At 39.8% G+C, this 25,369-nt stretch overlaps 1 protein-coding gene across 2 annotated transcripts in view; it reads left to right on the top strand.

Annotated features, from left to right (window-relative positions):
• The window catches only part of ANOS1 (anosmin 1), a 279,804-nt gene extending 262,489 nt beyond the window's left edge, over positions 1–17,315 (top strand). For both annotated transcript variants that reach the window (XM_081327557.1, XM_081327558.1), the window contains exons 12-14: positions 1,894–2,114; positions 2,262–2,400; positions 14,604–17,315. In XM_081327557.1, the coding sequence (XP_081183683.1) occupies positions 1,894–2,114; positions 2,262–2,400; positions 14,604–14,662 (419 nt within the window). In that variant the 3' untranslated portion in view covers positions 14,663–17,315. The remainder of the gene's footprint in view (positions 1–1,893; positions 2,115–2,261; positions 2,401–14,603) is intronic.
• Positions 17,316–25,369: the final 8,054 nt, after the last annotated feature.

A 25,369-nucleotide genomic window follows, 5' to 3' on the forward strand; every position in this document is an offset into this window, starting at 1 on the left:
TTGCTTTCATCATTATATGAAGAGCTTTAAAATTCTTAATGTAACCATTTACAAGTATTAGTATTGTAAATGCAGATTAATTAATAATAGAAAATACAAAACAACCACAAGTTTAATTCTCTTTGTAATCTGATTTTACGGTCAGTAAGTTAGTATATGACCTTCATTACTACCTCCTTTTTACACTACATTAAATAAAATCATTTTACAAGTGTGGGCATTAGATACATCAAAACATTACACATTTGTATGCTTTTTTAAAAAACTGATAAGATGTGATCAGTGGTGGAATTCAAATACCTGAATAATCAGTTCTCTTATTCAATGCAGGCATGACCCTCTGAGGACTAGAACGGACTTCTGGAAGTGGCATCCACGCACTTCTGGCTGTCCGTTCTAGGCCTAGGAGGCCTCCTCCAGGTCTCTGAAGCCTAGACTGGATTTCTAGAAGCCAGCCGGTTCTCCAAATGCAGCAAAATGTAGCTACCAGTTCTACTGAACTGGTGCGAACTAGCTGAATCCCACCACTGGATGTGATGGCTTTGATAGCCAGTCTAGTTATCTCCAAACATTCTATATTTTCTTTGATAGGTCACATCTCTTCAGGAAATTTTTTTAGATAGAAAAATTGTTTGAGTTTACAGCTTTCCAGCACAAAAATAAGCCCAAAAAAATAAGCACACATTCAAAATGAGCAGGAGGCATAGTTTGGAAAAACCTTATCTATAAAATATATATAAACATGATACATACAGTTTCATTCAGCTCTGGGGAACATCAACAACTTTTCACTTGGAGATCAGAAAAACAACAGAGGACTAAGACACGCCCAGACTTAGGCTGGATCACATGCCTCACACAGCCAATACTATGTCTTAATCAAAAACAGTTCTCATTGGCTGATTTGTTGCTATGGCTATTCCAGTTCATAAAATTCTTTACACACTGACAAAATATAGTGTTGTAATAGTTTCAGTTCTGGTACCACAAATTATCTTAACATTTATTAAAATGTTTACAATAAATAATATTAAAATATTGTCAAATATTCTCTAACATCTTAGATTTTTGAGGGAGTCACATGACTCAACTTTGAGACTAAAGCAAAAAGAATACTTAGGAAATGCTAGAATAATGGTTTTAGAACAGTATTCTCTTGGTTAAACAGCAAGAAAAAAATTGCCAAAAGCATTTGTCCTTTAGAGCATAGAATGTGGGATTACTTATTCCAGAACAAGATTAATAGCTGTATTGGCCTGAAATGTGTCAAACATATTTAATTAGTTTTAAGTGGATCATATGTTATAAATTTGATATTTGGTATCTTAATATCCTGTAGTTTGATATCCTAATATCCATACAATGAATTTAGTATCTTCAAATATTAATTGGCTGATATTTATACAAAGGCCTGATATTTTTAAAATTATGAAAGAAGAATATGCTTCCTGTTTAAATTTTATATAAATAAATTACACATTTTCTGTTGTATCCAATTCACTAAATAGTAATAGTTATGTTTTTTAAAAAACATTTTAGCCATATATAAAACATACAGATAAAGTTGATTTACATAACAATATGTAATCTAATTTATAGAATTAATAAATGGGTGTACATCTCTTACAGAACAATATCAAATCATGAAATTAAAATTTGTGGTAATGTTTACTAATTGAAGTGCAATGTATGAAACAAAACTATATTCATGGTAGGTAAAATAAGTGATATATTGGTGAGCAATTTATTTGAGAGTAAGCATTCCATCCTCACTATATAATAGCAACGTTTATATGACATGTTGTAGGCTCCCTTAATGTATATCTTTTTAAAATTTACTTAACATTGACAGAGATGCTAACTTCTCTCTTGGTGTTGGTGTTTGTTTTACAGATCCTGTTATCTCAAAAGTATTGGCGAAACCAGAGAATCTTTCTGCTTCTTTCATTGTTCAGGACATTAATATTACAGGCTACTTTTCCTGGAAAATATCAAAAGCAAATCTTCACCAACCAATGACAGGGTTTCAAGTCACTTTGGCAGAAGTCACTACAGAGAGCAGGCAAAACAGCTTACCAAACAGCATTATCTCCCAATCACAAATATTGTCAGTAGTAAGTCTGTACCTTTTCAGTGGGGGAGGGCGATAGATAGGAGGGAAGAAGCAAGGAAGAACTGAGTTGATTCATCACTTGAACCTGCTGAATGCCTCAAATATATTTCTTCTTTTACTTCAAGTCACTGTTTTCATTTCCTTTTAGGATCACCATATGCTGACAGTATCCAACCTAAGACCATCAACTCTTTACCGTTTAGAGGTTCAAGTGTTAACCACAAGTGGTGAGGGACCAGCTACAATAAAATCATTTCAAACACCCAATTTGCTAATATCACCACAGAGTGAGTATTGACATGCTACAAGAACTTATTCTGATGCATACATTGGCATCTCTTTCTTATATGGAACATAATACATTCTGAGTATTTTTAGACATACTCTTCTCCATCTGACCTAATAGCCCAAACATAGTCTTTGATTTATTTAGGATAAAAGATGGTTAATAATCCATCCAAAATTAGCAGCCAGATTAGTTTGAAACAGCTGCTTAATTTATATGTAGCTCAATTTTGATTTATCTTCTTTACAATCTTTCTCATTAATGGATTAAAGCTTAAATTACAATATTTTCAAACAAAGGAAAAATTTGTAAAATCTGTAACGGCATTGATTTAATCTTTTTAAATTTGTTTTTAACTTTTGTACTGGTTGTTTTAAATACCCTGTAAACCGCCCTGAATCCTTCGGGAAAGGGCGGTATATAAATCTAATAAAATAAATAAATAAATAAATTTATCAACAGGTGCAGTCCACATTTTTTACTTTCTTTTTTTTAGTTATAAAGTTTTTTATTTTTTTTTAAACCTCTACATACATACAAATACTTTGGCCACCTAATGAGAAGGAAGGACTCACTGGAGAAGAGTCTAATGCTGGGAAAGATTGAGGGCAATAGAAGAAGGGGACGACAGAGAATGAGGTGGCTGGATGGAGTCACTGAAGCAGTAGGCGTGAGCTTAAATGGACTCCAGAAGATGGTAGAGGACAGGAAGGCCTGGAGGAACGTTGTCCATAGGGTCGCAATGGGTCGGACACGACTTTGCAACTAACAAGAACAACATACATATGTTAGTTTTTCAAACAGCATGCGATCTGGATTCATAAAACGCTAATATATAATCAAGTCCTATTCTTTGGTTCTATCTTCTAATCATTTGTAGAAAAAATTCCAGCTTTGGTAATATTCTGTTTCTTCTTTATCTTTTAGTCTCATAGTTAATCTGTCCATCTCTGCCTATTCCAGTATCTTTTTTATTACCTCTTCTTCTGAAGGTATTTGTTCATTTTTCCAACATTGCACATAACGTATTCTTGCTGCAGTTACAATATGTAAAACCAAGTATAAATTTTGCTTATTGATCTTTTCTGGTACTATACCTAATAAAAAAATCAGGATTAAATACTACATGTTCTCCTAATAATTTTTCTAGCCAAGCATGTATTTTTTTCCAATAGGCCTTTACCTTGTCACATGTCCACCAAATATGATAGTATGTACCTAAGTTATGTTTACATTTCCAACATTTACCTGATACATTTTTAAACATTTTTGCTAGTCTAGCTAGAGGTAAGTGCCATCTATAAAACATTTTATACAAATTTTCTTTATACGCAGTTGACACTGTCAATTTATGATTTCTCTCCCACAATTTTTGCCATTTTTCTAATTCTATATTATAACCAAAGTTTTCCGCCCACCTTATCATTGTCCCTTTAATTTGTTCACTTTCCATCTCTAAAGTTAACAAAAAATTATACAATTTCTTAATTTCTCATCAGAAGTTAATAATATCTTATCAAACACATTTTGTTCTTTATAAAATCCATACATTTTCATATCTTTTTCATATCTATTTTGTATTTGTAAGCATACCCACCATGACATGTTGATGCCCTGATGTTCCAGCTCTTGTTTCAATTTTAGTGTCCCGTCAGTATTTAAAATGTCTCTATATGTCCAAGTTTTTTCAAAATCTAACAAATTTGTATGTGAACAAGCTTCAATTGTTGATAACCACCCTGGAATTTTTCATTTTAATTTATTTCCATACTCTTATCAAAGCATTTCTAATACAGTGATTTTGAAAATATCCATGGATTTTATTTTTCCCATACCACAAAAAAGCGTGCCACCCCAGCTGTAAGTCATGTCCCTCCAAATATAACAACCTTTTATTCCTAAGCATTATCCATTCTTTCACCCATGTTAATACAGATGCTTGATAATAGAAAGCCCTCTCAGGTAGACCAAAGCCTCCATTTTCCTTAGTATCTTGCAAAGTTTTCATCTTTATTCTAGCTTTCTTTCCTTGGCATACAAACTTCAAAACTAATGAATTCAACTCTTGAAAAAAATTTCCCCCAAGTTTTATCGGTATTGTCTAAAACAGAAATAAAATCTTAGGCAATATATTCATTTTAACTGTAGCTATTCTTCCTAATAATGACAATTTTAAGTTCTTCCATTTTTCCAGGTCTAACTTTATTTGTTTCAATAACCTTGTGTAGTTATCTTCTTTTAATGTTGAGCACTTAGTTGATAAATATATACCCAAGTATTTTACCTTTTTCATGATCTGTACCTCTGTCACTTCTGACGTTCAGCTTTTTTGCTTATACATAAGATTCTTAACTATTATCTTAGTTTTTTCTTTATTAATTTTTAGTCCCGCTATTTCACCATATTGTTCTAATTTCCCCCACAATTTTGGAATCATCTCCAAGGGATCTTCCAAAATAAATTCTAAATCATCAGCAAATGCTAGTAATTTATATGTTTCACCCTTTATCCCCAACCCTCTAATTTCTGTATCTTGTCTTATATTTCGATTTAAAACTTCCAAAGTGAAAATGAATAACAGAGGGGATAGAGGGCATCCTTGCCTTGTGCCTTTCCTTATTTCAAAGCTCTCAATACCATCTCCATTCACAATCACTTTGGCTGTTTGTTTATTGTATATTGTTTTTACCATATTTATAAAATTCTGTCCAAAGTCCATTATTTGTAATTGATGAATCATAAATTGCCATGAAAGATTATCAAATGCCTTTTGAGCATCTAAAAATATTAACACCATTTGTTTCCCTGGAGGTAGCTCGTAGTATTCCAATACATCTATTATCACTCTTAAATTATTTTTAATTTGTCTCTTTGGTAAAAAGCCATTTTGATCCGAGTGTATAAATTCAACCAAATATTTTTTCAATCTCTCCACCATTATTGAAGTAAAAAATTTTGTAACCACATTGAGCAATGAAATTGGTCTATAATTCTTAATCTGGGTCAAATCCAAATCATCCTTTGGTATTAAGGTAATATTTGCTTCAATCCACGTCATCGGCATTTTAGCTTCTAATAAAAGTCCATTACAAACATCTTTCAATGGTTCACTTAATATCTCTTGTAAGTTCTTATATAACTGCCAGAAGTCCATCTGGGCCAGGAGTTTTACCATTTTTTTGTCTCTTTATGGCCTCTGTTATTTCCATCATTGTAACTCCTTCATCTAACATATTTTTAAATGTCTCTGAAATCTTTGGAAGATTACTTTCTTCCAAGTATTTTACGGTTTTCTCTCTTGAAATCTCCTTTTTATCATACAGTTCCTTATAAAATTCTTTAACTATCTTTTTTATTTCTTCATTTTTATATTGTAAATAACCTTTCCCATCAAGTAAATTATCTATTTTTTTCTTTCTGTTTTTTAAGTTTATAAGCTAACCATCTTCCGGGCTTATTGGCATTTTCAAAAAAAATTTGCTTCGCTCTTTTTATCTGTTCTGCCACTTTTTCTGAATCTAACAGATTTAATTTATGTTTTATTATATCCATATCTCTTATTAAAGTCTTTTTTGTGGATTTCTTTGCAGTTATAATTCTAATATTCCAAATTCTTTTTTTAATAATACATATTGCTGTTTTCTCTGTTTATTTTTTCTTGCCATATACGATATAGCTATACCTCTAAAATATGCTTTGGCTGTATCCCATAGATTTTGTATCGTAGTATCTTCTTTTTTATTTCCATTTCTTTTTTTTGTTAACTCTATACATTCTTTTTCCTTTAATATGGAATGATTTAAAGTCCATCTTAGCCTTTTTTGTATTCCTTTCCACGTCATTTTCAAAGGATTATGATCTGCCCATATGCCTATTTCTATTTCAACGTCCTGCACATTAATTCTCAAATTGGCAATCATCCAAATCATATCAATTCTTGACCAAGATTTCTGACTATTTGAGTAAAAAGTATATTGCAATTTTTGTGGATTCACTTCCCTCCAAACATCTTGAATTCTCTAAATCAAAGATAAACATCTTCTTGGATCTTTAAGACATCTGTTTGTTATATCCTTGTCCAACATGATTGGTCAAGGCTAGCCAGAGATGACCTGTTGTTGGTCTCATGTGAGAACTGGGATGGGTACATCCCTCCTTGTGTTTCTTGTTCTCTAAGACACTTCCAGTGCCATTAATCCCAATAATGCTCTGGACTAGCTACAAGATTTTGATGTGGAGGCACCATTTTGCAGTGATTCTCATCCTTTCTTTATGACTAGTTTCTATAGTTTTATATGGTATGAAGACATAGAGTCTACAGCCCTTCATTTGTGAAGGTTGAGACTCTAATGAATGAGCTGTTTTCTTGTCATATGTTGTCTTAGGGATACTCATGATCTCTTTTGATCTTTATTCCTTTTTATAATTTTAATTATAAGCTATCCAGAGTGGTTGGGAATCAGGCAGCCCATAAATTGTATGTATGAATTTAAAATAATATAAATAAATACCAAGAGTGACTTTTAAAGAATTGACAGTATGTGAAATGGATCTGTAAGGATCTGCCTCAACTAGACTTCCCAAGAAAGTAGAACTCTTGAAACAAGCATCAGTTCAAAAGGAACTTTTTATTGAGAGTTGCTGATGGCAAGAGAGCAAAGCAAGGTCTGCAGATTTAGCTCATGAAAGAATATGTCAAAATGGCAATTCAAAACTCCCTCCCAATGTCCAACCATCCAGTTGAAATTCAGCCAATCCACAGGTGCCAGGCTGTTATGAGAACCAGAAGATTTAGCACTTCTTTCAAGGACTCTCTCAGTTTTGTTCCCCAACAGTCTCAGGCTCCGTTGTCTGGAGATAAGACAGATGTTTTCAGGTTGCATTTCTCACACCCCAAGGGAGGGAACTTTACACAGAACAAAGCAAAGCAGTTATTTTCCCCGTGCAAGCACCCCTCCCCCAACAGAGTGGCAGGCCCCGAAAATGAATACATAGGGAAAAGCAGAAAAGGAAGAAATAAGGGAATTTAAGGCAAATATAATTGAGGGGCCCTGACATATGCCCCCCCAAATAGAAAGACAAATCCACCTACAAAATAAAATAGGAGGAGAAAGGAGAAAACACTAACATTAATCAGGTTTATCTGCATAACGTTTATGAAAGCATTTGAGCAACCTAGGAGCATTAACATATTTTTATAAGCCCATTCATTTTGTGAAGTGGGCAATCCCTTCCAGGCCAGTAAGTACTGCGTGGAGCCATGATGTTTGTGTGAATCTAAAATGTCTTTAATTACAAAGTGTTGCTCACCCTCTACCATAATGGGTTGAGGGACAGAAGCAGCAGCTGGCTGTAGTTTAGAGGTGATTTTAGGTTTCAACAAACCGCAGTGGAAAACTGGGTGGATTTGTCTCAGACTCTTAGGGACTTCCAGCTCCACTGTGACAGGATTAATAAGGTATTTAATGGGAGAAGGGCTGATGTATTTCAGTCCCAATTTCTTCAATGGTTCTAGTGACCATCTAGTGGAAAGGTAAACTCTGTCCCCCACATGAAAAGGTTTAGACTCTATTCTTTTTTTGTCAGTCTGTGCCTTATAAGCCTCTCTGGCTTCATCTAAAGCTTTTCTAACCATAGGCCATATATTCTGCAATTGATGAACCTAGTTCTTAAGAGAAGGAATTGCAGGCTCATTGGTAGGCAATTCAGGCATAGAAATGAAACTCTGGCCATTAGCCACTTGAAAAGGAGTGAACCTCATACTGGAATGCACTGCATTGTTATAAGCCACTTCAACAAATGGAACAAATCAGTCCAATTGTCCTGTTGATAATTAATAAAACAATTGAGGTATTGTTCTAGAACTGAGTTCATTTGTTCTGTCCCCCCATTCATTTGAGGATGATGACTAGATGACAATCCCTGATCAGAACCTAACAGGTCCAAAAAAGCTTTCCAGAACTTAGAGGTGAATTGAACACCCTTATCCAATATTAAAGGGACGCGGTGGCTCAGTGGGTTAGGATGCTGAGCTTGTTGATCAGAAGGTCAGCAGTTTGGCGGGTCGAATCCCGAGTGCCGCATAACAGAGTGAGCGCCTGTTACTCGTCCCAGCTTCTGCCAACCTAGCAGTTCTAAAGCACGTAAAAATGCAAGTAGAAAAATAGGGACCACTCCGGTGGGAAGGTAACAGCGTTCCGTGCGCCTTTGGTGTCTAGTCATGCCAGCCACATGACCACGGAGACGTCCTCGGACAAGCGCTGGCTCTTCGGCTTTAAAACGGAGATGAGCACCGGCCCCTAGAGTCGGAAACGACTAGCACGCATGTGCGGGGGAACCTTTACCTTTACCTTTACCTATCCAATATTATGAGTCTTGGGGCACCATGGAGATGATAGACATGCTGCACAAATAACTTAGCCAAAGTTTTTGCAGTTGGGATCTTCTGACATGGGATAAAATTGGCTTGTTTGGAAACAAGTCAGTGACAACCCAAATGACAGTATTTCCCACACTTTTGGGTAGCTCCACAATGAAATCCATAGAGATCTCTTTCCAGGATACTGAAGGGCTGGAGGAGGTCAGATGTTTTTCCCTGCCTCCGTTTAGCAGCAGCACAGGTAGGGCAGCTGGCCACATAGTTTTCAATGTCCTTTAAAGATGACCACCAAAATTGTCTCTTAAGCTGGTGCAGAGTCTTTGCAAACCCAAAGTGTCCTGCAATTTTAGTGTCGAGACAGGCCTGCATGATTCTCAGTCTCTGGTCTGTAGGCACATACAACTTCCCTCCAACCCAAGCCAAACCATCTTTTGTTGAACAGAGATTTTTATGGCTGCAGAATTACTCATCCTTTTCCAGTGCTTTCTTGAACTCCCCAACCACCACATTGTCCAATGGTGGGTTTTTCTTAGATTGTGCCCTCGTGGTGGCTGGAGCTGCCAGTTGTTGTGGGGAAACTAGAGGTTTAACTATCTCTGTTTTCACACTGTTATATTGGATCTTCCTTGACAAAGCATCTGCCAGGAAGTTTATTCCTCCTGGCAGATAGTGGATGGAGAGGTTAAAATGATGGAAGTGCTGGGCCCAATGAGCCTGTTTTGGAGAAAGGCTCCTTGGGGTTTTCAAAGCTTCAAGATTCTTATGATCAGTCCAGACCTGGAAAGGGATTTTACTCCTTCTAAGAAATGCCTCCCGGTCAAGAGTGCACACCTCACAGCATAGCCTTCCTTCTCCCAAGCTGCCCATCATTGTTCAGTCTTGGATAATTTTTTAGACATGTAGGCAGAGGGTTGTAACTGACCCAGCTGGTTCTTCTGAAGTAACACCACACCAATTGCCATATAGCTAGTGTCTGCCTGAATCACAAACGGCTTTTCCAGGTCCAGGTGTTTTAGCACTGATTTCACGGAAAAAGTCTTTTAAGTTTCTTGAATGCAACTTGACATTCAGCAGTCCATTTTAATGGCTGGCTAGGCTTTTGTTTACCCCCTCCTTTAGTTTTCAGTAAGTTCATGATAGGGAGCACAATTTGGGCAAACAAAGGCATGAATTGCCTATAAAAGTTGGCAAATCCCAGAAAACTGTAGCTGTTTCCGGGTGCGGGGAGGACTCCATTCCATGACAGCCCACAGTTTCTCAGAGTCCATCTCTACCCCCTTGTGGGAAATGTGGTAGCCCAGATAATCAATTCTGTCTTTGTGGAATTCACACTTTGAGAGCTTAGCATACAGTTTAGCAGCACAGAGCTTCTTTATGACCTCCCTAACTAGTTTCACATGTTCGGCTTTCATCTCAGTGTAGATCAGGATATCGTCCAAATACACTAAACCCCCCTTGTACAGGTGCTCATGGAAGAACTCATTAATTAGTTGCATGAACACAGCAGGGGCTCCCTGTAGTCCAAAAGGGAGCACCATGAATTGGAAGCAACCCAGGGGGCAAGTGAAAGCAGTCTTCCACTTGTCTCCTTCCCTAATCATGATGCAATATTATGCCTCCCCCAGGTCTAGCTTAGAAAACTTTCACTTTTGCCAGGTGAGCTAGCATGCCCATCAGAGGCAGGGGGTACACATTTTCCATGGATATTGCATTCAAACATCTACAGTCTACACAGAGGTGAAGAGACCCATCCTTCTTCTCTCTGAATATCACAGGGGCTGCTACCCAGGTTCTGGTGCGCTAGATGAACCCCCGGGCTAGGTCCTTGTCAATAAACTTGGGTAGTTGATCCAGCTCCCTAGGAGTCATGAAATATAGCTTTGGTTTGGGCAATTTAGCCCCTGGGATGATCTCAATTGTACAATCTGTAGGTCAGTGAGAGGGAAACTCATCTGACCTCTTTTCACTGAAAACCTCAGCTAGATCACAGTACTCTTTTGGAATGCTCTAAAGCTCCTGTTTGCTTAGTGTGGAGGCTAACTCTTGCTTTGGATCTTCCACTCTAATTATGGGCAATTCTGGGAGGTGGGAGCTCTCCTCCTTGGGAACCTTAGTCATCCCTCTCTCCAGTCAATTAGGGGGTTCCATTTCTTTAACCAGGCTAGCCCAAGAATAAGGGGCCATTCCATGCTGGGAGCCACAATAAACGCCAAAGTCTCTGAGTGGCTTCCCATGGTTAGCCCCAGGGGACATGGTTCTGACAGACAGAGACAAATAAAGCAGAACTCTGAGGCTTGGAAATACCTCAACATGTTTATTGATACAAAGTATCAGCACGTCAAAAGTGAAACCAAGTCTGAATAGACACATAACAATCTCCAATACAAATTTAAGAAATCCCACTCCTAAAGCTATGCAAGCTACTACGTTCCCTAATACATCTTCTTGGCAGGCTTTTCATGAAACTCCCAGCTTGCAGTCCTGATGACCTTGGTTCCCATGGTAGAAAATCTGCTTAGTCTAGTGAAGCTTCTGGTTAAATCCCCCTCCCTCCATCCAATGTGTCAACCAAAAATGTGTAGGGAAAATGGCTGCAGCCATGCTCATTTTCAAAGTTGACAATTGGTTCCTCTTCAGAAAGAAAGAGTTTCCTGCAGGGGAAGCAAAAATCAGGTTAGGTATTCCCTCAAAGCTTGTGAGGGTATTCATCATAAAACTTTTTTATCAATCTATCTGCCTCCACATCTATAATATTTTACTCATGTAGCCTCTTTCAAAGTTGACATGGGTTCAGTGACAAAACATGCTGAGATGCCCCCTGCTACTGATCCATTGAGTTGGCAGAACATGATGGGGTCTTTGAGTTTCCTAAGGGGAACCCCCATTTTCCTGACTAGGCTGGGGCTTATTAGGCACCGGGTGCATCCTGAGTCCAGCAGTACGGTTAGTGCCATCCTTCTCCCTGTGCCTGGGATTGACAGTTCTATGGGCATAGTTATGGGGGAGATCGCCCCATTTACCAATGAGTTGTCATCATACTTGCTCTCCAACATCCCCAACTCATTGTCTGATGGGGTCGGAGCTGTACACCCTGTCTTTGGGGTTCGGGAGAACTCCACAACTTCGTTGGACTTCAGGGCTGTGTCTTTCAGGCGTTGAGTCGGCTTGCTTGACTTCCCCCCAGAGGGGTGATATGGGTTCCTAGCTGGAATCTTGTTGCAGTATTCTACAGCCCAATACCCTTCCTTGCCACTCTTGAAACAGGCAGTGGGGCTCAGGCTGGTTAGTGAGAGTTTTGCTGGCCTCTTCCCTTCTCTCAGGCTGGGTGCATTTCCCTGGCTTGGTGAGATGATGCAAACTGCAGGTCTGGTCAATTTCCACTTCTTCAGCCAGGACACACCATTCGTACAGTAGGGCAGGTGCTCCATGGGTGCCACATGTGTCATACATTTTGTTGTTTAACCCATCTTGGAAGCAGCTTGTTAGGATGTCTTCGGGCCAGTTGAGGTGGCAGGCCAGGTCAGGGAACTTCTCCGTATATTCAGCCACTGGTCGACATCCCTGTTTTACTGTTTTTGTACAGTCCCAAGCCTTTTGGTCTGCCAGGCGGTTGTTCTGTTCCAGCCTGCAACCGGCCCTGTTTGTGTGTCAGGGACAACCCCTTTTTCCTTTTTACAGTCAATAGTCTGGAAAAACCCAACCCAAATTTATTTACAGTTCAAACAAAAAGCAACAGAATATTTCCTTCAAAAAATGAATCAAAATATCAAACAAGAGTTAACAAACAAGAGTTAAACAGAAGTAGCAAGAACAGACCAGAATTCTCTTAGAATGTCTCCAAACGGTTACCTTCAGGAACCAGCACCACCCACACCTTCCCCTTTTATTATCAGTCCCAAAGCATGGCTTCTCACTGCCTTCTCCTCCTCTCACTGAGTTGCCTCATTGATTTTCTCTGCTCTGCCCTCTGTTGGATTGCATTCTGCTTCTAGTGTCTCTGAACAGATTCAGCTGTGACTCTTCTGAGTCCGACACCTCGTACTCACACAGCTGAGCCTCATGAGGAACATGACTGGAGGGGCCAGGCTGAGAGTCCTGCAGTGCATCAGAGCCTCCCTCTGACACCAAAGGCTCTCCAAACCCCTCCTCCTTCTCTTCTTCAGATTCATCAGACTCAGCTGGGAGCACAGGCTGACACTGAATCAGAACACTGGTCTTCAAGATGGCGCCTCAGTGTGGTCATTAACCAGTTGAAGTTTCTGAGTTCAGGAGTGTCACAGTTATACAGGGTTACCATCCATTTGGCTGCAGTTCCTTCCAGGGCTAGGGTGATGACCCTGATCTTGGCTGCCTCATTGGGCAGAGACCTCGCATACACTTGAATGTATGTCAGGACATGGGACAGGAAGAACCCCAACTGCTGGGGATCCCTGTCAAAATTGACTACCAATGGAACTATCTTCGGCTCATCTGGGGAAGTCCTCTCTCTGGGCTGTTGTGGGATCCAAGCTTTCTGGGGGGCTGCTCGCTGTTCCACCACTGGAGTTGCCACTGCCATCTCAGTCAAACCCATGGCCCCAGTCATGGCCTCAGTCTCCTCTCCTCTGCACTCAACCTCCTTGCCCAGTCCTTTTTCTGGGCAGCCCAGGGATTTGGCTTTTAAGTCCTCACAAGCTTCCACCCTGTAAGTCATGGCTCGCTTCAGGATTCCCTCTATCAAATCTGATTGCTTATCTGGCAACTCCATCTTTTTCTTTTGGGTCTTCTGCTATGTGAAAGTAACTCTTTGGGCTCTTTCCTCCCAATCCTCTTTTTCCCTGATGCCAAGCAACCATCTTGGCCTCAAGAAATCTTCTAGGGCAGCAGCTTTCTCCACTCAAGTGGAGGTGCCTTCTCCAGGAAAGATATGGATGAGCAGCTCACTGCAGTCCTCGATTCCAGCTTCTCCCATGTCGCTGCCATGCAGAGACATATTTTGTACGACCCCCCTCAGTAGGGCAGATGCCTCTCTGGGTTGGGTACTATTGCATACCTTGCTTTATATAAGGACTTGTCTCAACTAGACTTCCGAAGAAAGTAGAACTCTTGAAACAGGCATCATTTCAAAAGGAACTTTTTATTGAGAGTTAGTGATGGCAAGAGAGCAAAGCGAGGTCTGCAGATTTAGCTCGCGAAAGAATATGTCAAAATGGCAATTCAAAACTCCTCCCCCCAATATCCAACCATCTGGTTAAAATTCAGCCAATCCACAGGTGCCAGGCTGTTATGAGAACCTGGGGATTTAGCGCCTCTTTCAAGGACTCTCTCAGCTTCGTTTCCCAATGGTCCCAGACTCTGTTGTCTGGAGATAAGACAGATGTTTTTAGGTCACATTCCTCACACCCCGAGGGAGAACAAAGCAACTATTTCCTCCATGTAAGCACCCCTCCCCCAATAGAATGGCAGGCAAAAGCAGGAAAGGAAGAAATAAGGGAATTGAAGACAAATATAATTGATCCCTGATCAATCAGAAATCACTGCTCTAATTGTATTATTATCCAGGTTTCTTCAGTCACTGAGAATTTTGACTCAGATTTATAGGGAGTAGGCAAGGAACACCAAGTAGCTCGCAGTTTGGAGTTTGCGGGGGGGGGGGGCTGGAGTCAAACAAAAGATTTAGTTGATTTGCTTTTGAAGTTCATAGAAGCCACAGGACTACAGAATAATATTGTTTTGGCCAGAAAAATAACAATGTTGTACTGTTGTAGGACAAATCTGCAGGGATTTAAGGATTGCCAACAACTAGTAATTATGAACTAGGGTTATAGTATTTTTTTTCTTTTTAGGACCTCATCAGAAGCAGCACCATCCATGTCACTACAAACCACCCCCTGAAAAATATTAAGTTGCCACAAATTATTAACCAGCTGGAAAACAATGCAAAGAAGTTCTTGAAAGACCAGAAAAATCCATCTTTATTGAATTGTGGAATGACATTTTGTTTTAATGAATGTTTATCAAGTATGAGTTGTGTAGAAATCTGTATGGAATGGATTGAAGAAAGCATGTTTGTACTAATTTTGGGATACAGTACAGTATATAATATGAGGATCAGCTGTATTCATATTATCAGAAAATATCTATGAAAATGTAAATATTTTCATATATATAATTATAGCAATTACCTGTTACTGTAGCATATGCTACTCGACACCCTGGTTTAACACAAACCATCCATTTAAACCTAAGCTATCTGTGGCTGATACAGGAAAAACATAACAAACCCTGTCCATTTCATGATATATAGTCACATGACCTAATAATATCTATTTAGTAACTGAGTAGAATTTCAATATTCTACCTAATTTGCTTTCAGAAATCCCATTAAATGGAGAAAGATTCCTGTGCATTTGAGGGAGAAACATTATCTTGTACCCATGAAGTAGACATGAGAGTTTAAGTGAAGATTGTTTTTCCCAAGTTATGAAGCAAAATGATCAAACTGTTGTTTTTTTCCAGACTGGGAACTGAAACCAGATGGAGTACTTTAATTAACACTACAACACTAATTGAAATGTAAATAATGTCTGTCTCATAGCTAGATCAAATACATCACAAAATGGATGAATATAAACTAGGGTTGAGGTTAAGTTCTTTGAACTAGACTTTTATTTTAGAAGTAGTTTGTCATGTGAGATCTAGGACTTTTTACACTTGGGAGCTGCAAGTTTTTCAATGATATTTTGAAGCATAGGAAGCCAAAACAGTTTTCCAGTATTTCTTCTGGACTTATACTTTTTTCTCATTACCACTTCCCGTTCTCATTACAGGAATTGCCTCATGCTAATTCCTGGGAGTCTCCCTTCTACCCTCATCTGTTGTCACCCTCTTGGTAGCTCACCGTCACACTTTATTTATGCAAATAATGGCCTACTATAGGATTGTGGTGATGGTGGTGGTGGTAGAAATGAATGCAAGTGAGGGAAGAATAGCAGAAGAGGTTTTTGTACACTATCACAAGATAGCAGAAAGGAATTCCAGCTGGCAACATGTAAATTCTATAGAAGAAGCAATTGGTACTGCAAAGTTATGTCAGAGAGGAAGAGAAACTAGACATTTTATAGTTACCCTTTTCAGTATTTGTCCACCAGTAAAGTTATTTCTCTGCATCCAACAATATATAAACATTGTATATCCCACTCAAAAGGAGCTTGTTTTTCATTTCACTACAGGAATATCTTTGCGCAAATAGAAGGATGTTTATCTGATTACTCAGGAAAACTGAATTCTCATGCAGGGAGAAGATTGTAGGGCACGTGTTGACCAAGTCACAATGTCAGAGTTATTTTATTAAATAATAAAATATTGATGACATCAGTTCCCATGGTGGCGAACCTATGGCACATGTGCCACAGGTGGCATGCAGAGCCCTCTCTGTGGGCACATGTGCCATCGTCCCAGTCCTAGGCCTTCAGCTGGGTTTTATAAAACCTTTTCACTCTAGACCTCCACTGCCGTGTGCAAAAAAAAAAAGGTTCAATCAATCAATTTCAACTTCTCATGGAAAAAAAAAGATCTCGCAAAGTTGGAATTGATTGATTGAACTTTTTAGTCCCATCCAGTCTGCCGTTACGCAGCCATGCCCACCCAATGGGCCATGCCCACCCGGCACCCAATGATACATAAGTGGGTTTTATAAATTAGTTCAGTGTTTTCAATGACTTGATTGCTTAAAAAGCAGAAATTGCCAAATGCAATCTAGTTTCTTCATTCAGTTGAAAACAGTTGTTATATATGTATGTGGGAAATATATTGGAAAAATCTATTAATTAGTTTCTGTTAATCAGATTTTAAAAACAATTGTATTGAAATCACTAAGATTTATCAAACTATATTAGTGCTCTTTTATGCAGGAATGGGATTTAATTACAAATTAATCTTCAAAAAAATGTAAGCATGGAAGTTAGCAACTTCATTTTATTTCTTCTTATTTTTTTAAAAAAGAACATATGAAAGCAATTGTGATAATAACATATTTATTTTGATTAATACCTGTGGGCATATAACTATAAATGTCATATACAGTTGTACATCGTACTCCAGAAATATGCTTTTAATGATTGTATGTTTTTATTTTTTAAAAAAAGGAAATTAATGCCTCCAGATGTTGTTGGATCTAGGTTTTGCATGCCAAAAATCATAATTCAATTAGAGGCATGAATTGTATGACTGTTTACCTCTATTGAATATAATGGTAAGGTACAATTGAAAAAAATAATTAATAGATGATCTATATGTAAAAATACTCCTCCCTTTTATGTAATTATATTGTAGCATAAAGAAAACAGGGCCACCTATTTGCTAACTCAATTGACTGTAGAAATCACATTTTATAACAGTAATTTAAAAGTAAGTATTTATGTATGTAATGCAAAAGAATTAATTGTGTGTCATTTTACGTAGAGGCAATGTTTCTTGTAAAACATTTTGTAAAATTGTAAATACTCTGCTTGGTTGATTTTCATATTTGGATTTTGTACACAAGTTTAATTAATAAACTATCATATAAGTATGCAGTATAGACTCATAATTGTCATCACTGTTGAGAATGCTTTCTATAATAATTGTCTTTTACACAAAGTAACAGTCCACGATAGATTTGCTAAGACATTTTGTTGTGTATGTACATAGTTATTAACAAGGGAATTGCAGCCTGCAGTATTTGCTGGATTAGAGCGGGAGATTCTGCTGCAATCATTGGCTGCAATGAGCAAGAAGCGGGAAAATAAACGCTGCTGATTGGTTACAGTTCAAACAGTTCCACTATAAAAGGTTGCAACATTTGACAGTTGCTAGTTGACTTATGTGTATTCAATAAAACCAGTTATTACCAAACTGCTCTGAGTCCTCGTCTATCAGAACCAAACAAATTGGCGACGAAGGTGGGATAGACAGAAGACCAGAGAATCGTCGATTTGTTGCGCGAAGGCGGCAAATTTGAAAACGTGTCACAGTCAACCGTGTGGCCGCGGCGAAGAGAAATTCTCCGAATGGCGCAAATAGGGTCATTGAAGGAATTCGACCCAAACTTCCCCGAGGATTGGGAAGAGTACATCGGACAAGTAGAAGGGTTCCTGTTAGTGAACGGAATCACTGACGACAGGAAAAAGGCGGCAGCTTTATTAACGATTTGCGGCACACCGGTCTACAGAATCGCTGTCGGACTGTGTCAACCGCAACCAGTCTCTAGTGTGCCTTACGCTGACCTTTTAGCCAAATTAAAGGTCCACTTCACGCCTAGAAGATCGGAGCTGTTCTGGCGCCGCATCTTCGAGAAAAGGAACCAGAGACCGGGTGAATCCATCCAAAAATTTGTCGCTGCCGTCAGGGAAGCCGCAGTACGATGCAAGTACGATAACTTAGAGATAAGAATTCGGGACCGAGTCGTACTGGGCTTACGAGATGAACAGCTACAAAACCGAATAATTGCCAAACCCACCGGCGATCTGCAGGAGGTGATAGACGAACTCCTAACGTATGAGTCTACCGGGTATCGCGACCCCCCCCGCAGTAGCATGGCAGCGGCGTCAGAAATCAACCAGGAAGGCTATGTGGACTGTGGGGAGGTGGATCAGCAGTGGGAGGACGAGATCGCCGAAGTCTCAAGGCGATTCGGTAAAATGGCGCCAAGACTGACCAGAACCGAGGGGCCCGAGCCTAACCGCCGGCAACAAACCGCAACGCCGCAGAGACAAGCGACCGGGGCACAACGACCTTGGAAGGACACCGCAACCCGACCAAGAGACAACGACAGCCAAAACCGGTGCGGCAGCTGTGGAGGCAACCATCCCCGCGCATCTTGCCGATTCCGGAGCGCAAAGTGCAGGGCCTGCGGGAAGACCGGCCACATCCAGGCCATCTGCAGGAGCCGCGCTCGAGATAACCGCCTTAACGAAGTGGATGTGTGGCCCGAAGGTAAGGTGACCCCTTACTTAAGTGGCAAAGAGTCCCCTAGATTAAGGGCTAGAATTCCTAACCTAGGGGAGGTGGCAGGTGTCAGTCACAGGAGGACAGGGAAAAACAGCAATTTTCCAGATGGAAAATTAAAAATCATAGTCCATCTGCAAGGGGTTCCTTGCAGAATGGAGATAGATTCTGGAGCTTCAGTGTCAATAATCTCCAGTGAAACCCTGGAGAGAATTGAACAATTAAGTGGAAGAAAAATTCCATTGACTTCAACAAATATCCAATTAACAGATTTCCAGAAAAGCCCAATAAAAATAAAAGGGAAAATCAGTCCTAGAGTTCAATTTAAGAATTTTAAGGGGGTCTTAGATTTAATAGTTACTGAAGGGCATAGGACTAGTCTAATTGGCCTTAATTGGTTCCCTGCCCTGGGCATTTGGGTTGGGGGAATAAATTCAATAATTAAAAATAAGACCCTCGAATCAGTCTGCAACGAGTTTGCAGACGTATTCGACGGGTCTCTTGGTAAATACAAGGGCCCCCCAATTAAATTTAACCTAGACCCATCCGTGAAACCCATCAGGCTTAAGGCCCGAAGGGTGCCTTTCGCGCTGAAGGAAAAAATCGAGGCCGAGCTCGACCGGCTTGTAGGCCAAGGGGTACTAGAACCCGTTGAGGGAGGCCTGTGGGAAACGCCGATTGTCACACCCCTCAAACCTAATGGGGATGTGAGAATCTGCGCTGACTACAAAGCCACCCTCAACATTGGAATGAAAAAACATGCTTGCCCGGTCCCGACGGTGAAACAGGTCCTCGCGACGATCCAGGACGGCGCCATGTTTGCCAAGTTAGACTTGGCGCATGCGTACTTACAATTGACTGTTTCTGAAGAGGCTGCAGAAGCACAGACGATCGTTACCCACAAGGGGGCGTTCCGGGTCCACAGACTGCAATTCGGTATTGCAGCAGCTCCAGGCATCTTTCAAGAAGTGATGGAGAGGACCTTAAAGGGCATACCTGGTGTATGCCCTTACTTTGATGATGTCCTGATAGCTGGAAAAGATGAAGGTATGTTAGTGGAACGACTGGAACAGGTATTGGGAAGGTTCAGAAGGGCTGGACTAAAACTAAAAAAAGAAAAGTGTAGCATTGGGGTTAAGTCCACTGAATTTCTAGGGTTTAAAATAGACAAGAATGGAATTCACCCTACCCCTGATAAAATCAAGGCAATTAAATTGGCACCAGAACCAAAAAACAAGGCAGAATTACAAGCCTTCCTTGGTTTAGTAAATTTTTACCACACATTTGTGCCTCACAAAGCTGCCATTGCAGAACCTCTCCATAGGCTCTTAGATAAAAAAACCCCTTGGCAGTGGCTTAACAAACATAGGGTGAGTTTCCAAACATTAAAAGACATTCTTTCCAGCCAATCCACTGTAACCCATTTCATTGAAAATAAACCCATTTACCTAGCATGTGATGCTTCACCTTATGGTGTGGGGGCCGTGATCAGCCATTTAGACAACCATGGAATACAAAGACCAATTGCATACTACTCTAGGACACTGACCAAAGCTGAGAGAAATTATGCACAGATTGACAGGGAAGCGTTGGCAATTGTGGCAGGAGTTAAAAAGTTCCATGACTACCTGTATGGTAGGAACTTTACCATACTAACTGACCACAAACCCCTGTTGGGACTATTCACCACGGATAAACAGACTCCCCAAATCATGTCACCCCGAATGCTGAGATGGTCCATCTTCCTCTCAGCATATTCGTTCTCTCTCCAATACAGACCTGGCAAGGACATGGGGCACGCGGACGCTCTGAGCAGGTTGCCTTTAAACATAACTGAGGATGACCCTGCCCCTGTGGGGCAAATAATGTCCCTACAAGACATCCCGGACTGGCCCTTAACGGCCAAGGATATAGCTGCGGCAACAAACTCCGACCCAATTCTAAGGAGGATATTGGCTTGGGTTCTAAGTGGGTGGCCTAATACCAATCCGGATGCCAAATACATCCCATATGTCAGAAGGAAAAATGAACTATCAGTTCATTTGGGATGTTTACTGTGGGGAAACCGCGTGGTTATTCCTGAAATCCATAGGCCTGCTATCCTAGTAGAATTACACGAGGGTCACCCAGGTGTAGTACGCATGAAGGCGTTAGCTAGGAGCCACTTATGGTGGCCAGGTCTAGACAATAACATTGAGGAATGTGTTGCCAATTGCCATCAGTGTCAACGCTCTAGGCCTGAACAACAACACATCCGCACGCATAAATGGGAGTTAGCTAGGAATCCGTGGTCCAGGATTCATATTGATTTCGCTGGACCCTTCCAAGGGGTGACAATTTTGGTGGTTGTGGACAGTTTCTCCAGATGGTTAGAGGTAGTACCAGTCAGTTCCATGACTTCCGGTAAGACCATACAGGTATTAAGGGGCCTCTTTGCCACTCATGGGTTACCTGATATACTTGTGTCTGACAACGGGCCACAATTCACATCTGTTGAATTCCAGGATTTCCTCAAGGCCAACTCGATTAAGCACAAGACATCAGCACCCTTCCACCCATCGTCCAATGGCTTGGCTGAACGTAACGTGAGGACCACGAAGGACGCATTAAAAAGAATCATCCGAGGTGACTGGCATCAAAGACTGGCCGAGTTCTTGCTGACCCAACACACGACCCCATGTACTGCCACCGGCAAAAGTCCAGCTGAAATGAGGTGGGGTAGAAGACTAACCACCAAATTGGACAGATTACACCCAGACAGACTTCCACCAAGTGCTGAATCGGACATTCCTAATAGAACATTCAAAGTGGGGGATTTGATATGGGCCAGAAACTATGCATCAGGGGATAAATGGATCCCAGGGGTGATTACTGAAATTCTGGGCCCCCTGTCATACACTATTGAGGGGGAAGGGAATTGGAGCAGCAAGAGACACATAGATCAGTTAAGAAAGAGAACCAGTGGATGCGTACCAGAAGAAGGGGATCAAAACAGATTTGTGGGGAACAGTACATTCAGGGTCAGTGATAACAACACGCCGGGTAGTGGGGAAGCCGAATTGCAAGATAACTCAGCCTCTGATAACCAACAACAACAAGCTAGGCAGTTCAATTGGGTAACACCCTTGAGGAGTAGGCCAGCCACTACTGATCTTCAAACACAAACAAACACAAATTCACAAATTAGCAATTGGGAAACATCAGAGTCAGGCAACCAAGAGTCCAGGTCCAACACAGACAATCAGCCAAGCAGACTACCTGGTAAAGGTGTCCCCAGCTGCCAGGGCAATAGATACCCTTCTAGGATTCACAGGCCTCCAAAATACTTAAAAGACTTTGTTCACAAATAACAACAACTGGGGGGTAAGGGGTGTTGTGTATGTACATAGTTATTAACAAGGGAATTGCAGCCTGCAGTATTTGCTGGATTAGAGCGGGAGATTCTGCTGCAATCATTGGCTGCAATGAGCAAGAAGCGGGAAAATAAACGCTGCTGATTGGTTACAGTTCAAACAGTTCCACTATAAAAGGTTGCAACATTTGACAGTTGCTAGTTGACTTATGTGTATTCAATAAAACCAGTTATTACCAAACTGCTCTGAGTCCTCGTCTATCAGAACCAAACACATTTAGTTAGGATTTTCAAACCATAATAAATACATTTCATAGTAACAGCCCGAATCAAACACATAGAGTAGCATAATATATCAATATATTTCCTAATTGGCAATTTGCTGACTGGCAAATTCTTGGACTTTGTTCTCATTCTTACAGAATAGCTTATTACTGATTTTTTGAGTAAAATAATGTTAATGGTATCAAACTGCCAGTCCATGGGCCGGTTTCATCATACTGAAGCCACACCCACCCCATTGCCGGCAATGCAAAAAGAGTCACAATACGTCGCAATACATCATGTGATGTGGTGAGTTTGACACCCGTGGTTTATAGATTTGCCTAAAAGGCACCTTGCCTGTCTCACTGGGCTTTCATATTGATAGTCATAAAGAGGTTTTGTGGGTTCCAGTGAACCTTGTTTCATAAATTGCATGAGTAATACCTAATAAAGATTTCTCACATTGTATTGTAGGCCAAGGGTACATTCTTGAACACTGTTTGGAATGTGTACAAGTGAATTAGTGAATATATCAATGTCTCCTGAAAATGATAAGTTCCTTCTGTCAGATCCTTTACATGCAGAACAGATTTATTTGTACAGATTCAGCGAACTATCACAAAACAGAGTTAGCTGCATCTACACTTGCAATATTTACCTGAGATCTAGATTATATGCATAAAACAAACTAAAAATTCTGGTCATATGCCAGTGACAAGGCTTGGTTCTAACTTGTTTGTCACCTTATGTCAATTCTAAAACCATAGGACCTCTTGGAAGCACAACTGAAGATTTCACAGAGCTTGTTATTTTTTGCAATTTTATGAACACCTGCATTCTGAATTTCTTTTCAATGTCATATAAATGAAAAAAAACTTAAAAGAGATAACTTCCTTGTTGATTAACCTAGACCAGGGGTGTCAAACTCAATTTCATTGAGGGCCGCATCAGCATTGCGGTTGCCCTCAGGGGGCTAGGTGGGTGTGGCCTGGGTGGGCATGGCCTACTGGGTGGGTGTGGCTAGAGTGCATATGGCCTACTGGTTGGGCGTGGCCAGCTCTACATCGTTCGCTTCAAGGGTGCCTATGGGGGCCTGGGCAGGAGTGGGACAGATCTGAGGGTCTCTGGCAGAAGGAGGGTCTCTGGGCCAGGGCCAAGGCAGTGGGGGCCGTTCCCTCACTGTTTCCAGGATGGCTTCACGGGCCACATGAAACCATTTCGCGGGCCGGATCTGGCCCCCGGGCCTTGTGTTTGACATGTCTGACCTAGACTAAGGTTATTTAGATATCTCTACAACAGTAAATTACTTGTGATTACTCATGGCAATATAACTTTTTAAAAATCATTTGGTAAACAGTTTAGAAAGTATTTGTGGTTTTCACTGTCCCTGCATTTCTGCATAGCTTCTTGAGAAAAACATGTTATAAATTGACCTAAATAAATAAGTAAACCTACAGCAATTACCCAACAGTGTCCTATATTAGTGAAGTAGTTTATTAATTTATTTTAGGCCAGAACATAACATACATTAAGCTGAAATTAGAATGACTTACTCAAAATATCCAGTTTTGCATAGAAGTATGAAAGCTATTCTAGATATTGTCATTGACAAATAGGCAAATATTATAAATCGACATACAGTGTTTGAGTTACATGATCTAGATCATGGGTGTCAAACTCACGTAATGGGTCAAGATGTATCATGACTTTTTTGCATTACTGGAGTTGGGGTGGGTGCGGCCTCTGCATGATGCAACCGGTCTGTGGGCCAGCAGTTTGACACCCCTTGATATAGACTGTAGGACTCATTTTTTGAGATAAGCAAATGTGAATGAATAGGCGAAGATCTAGAAAGAGCTATTTAAGCTCTCTGTCTGGTTAACATTCTGTAACACAGAGCTGACATTATTTTTAATCTTTGTTGACTGTTTGTCCCAAAGGAACCACAAATGTGCATTCAATCATTTTGTACTTTTTATTGGTGAGTTGCAGGGAGATGGGAATATGTTTCACATGAATAACTTGTATTTTGTTTTGCTACAGAGAAAAAAAAATCAGAATTTGGAATAATAATTATGCTGAAATCATCCAGGAAACTGAACAAAAGAAAATGTACATCACTTATCTTCAAATCTGTGAAAAAGATAGAAGAGGTGATGCCATTGCTTTCCTTGGGAACTTTCTCAATGCTTCAGTTTAAAAAGAAATTTCTGTCCTTGAAATGACTACATGACATTTTTTTAAAAAAATACCTCCTGATATTTTTATTGTAAGTATTCTTCATGAACAATTATTTTTATAATACTGTAGCTTAATTTGATGAATAGACAGACAGGCAAGTAGATAGATGTAGAATTTCACAATCAAGTCACCATATTTGATTTGTATATGCGTAAGACTTTATATATACATATATACATAAACACACATACTATGTATATGAGTTCCTATTACAAAATTAAATTTTCACAAATGTTTAGTTACAGGATAATTAAGCAACCATTTAGCATTAAACAGTCAATAACAACTTCATGTGAAAAATATGCTAAGATGTTATATTACTTAGACAAATAATATAAAAGTCAAAAGAACAGCCTTTGCATAAGGATCACTATTTCTTTGCTACCAGAATCCTGTGGAATATAGGCTGAATTAGTATTTGATCTTATTTTAGTTCAAAGATACAGGTGGCACTTAATAATTTTAAAGAATAAGAAGGCATACTCATATAAATATTGCTTTTTGAAATTGAACTTTGTCTTGTACAGGATCCAATGGACTGTAAGGAAAATTATTCAGATAATCTGTCAGTGATGTAGCCAGAGTTAATAAGAATGTAGGACTTGGTCCAGATACCTTTTGCTTGACTTTGGTGATGGAGATACTATGAAAATCATTAGTTGTTATTACTCTAAGAATATTCTACTTGCTTCAATTAATGGGCTTTTGACTATCGTATTTCGGACCATTCTTATTCTGCCAAAGAAAGCATGAAAAACCATTTATAAA

Source organism: Vipera berus (assembly GCF_964194415.1).
Source record: "Vipera berus genome assembly, chromosome: 4".
Lineage (NCBI taxonomy): Eukaryota > Metazoa > Chordata > Lepidosauria > Squamata > Viperidae > Vipera > Vipera berus.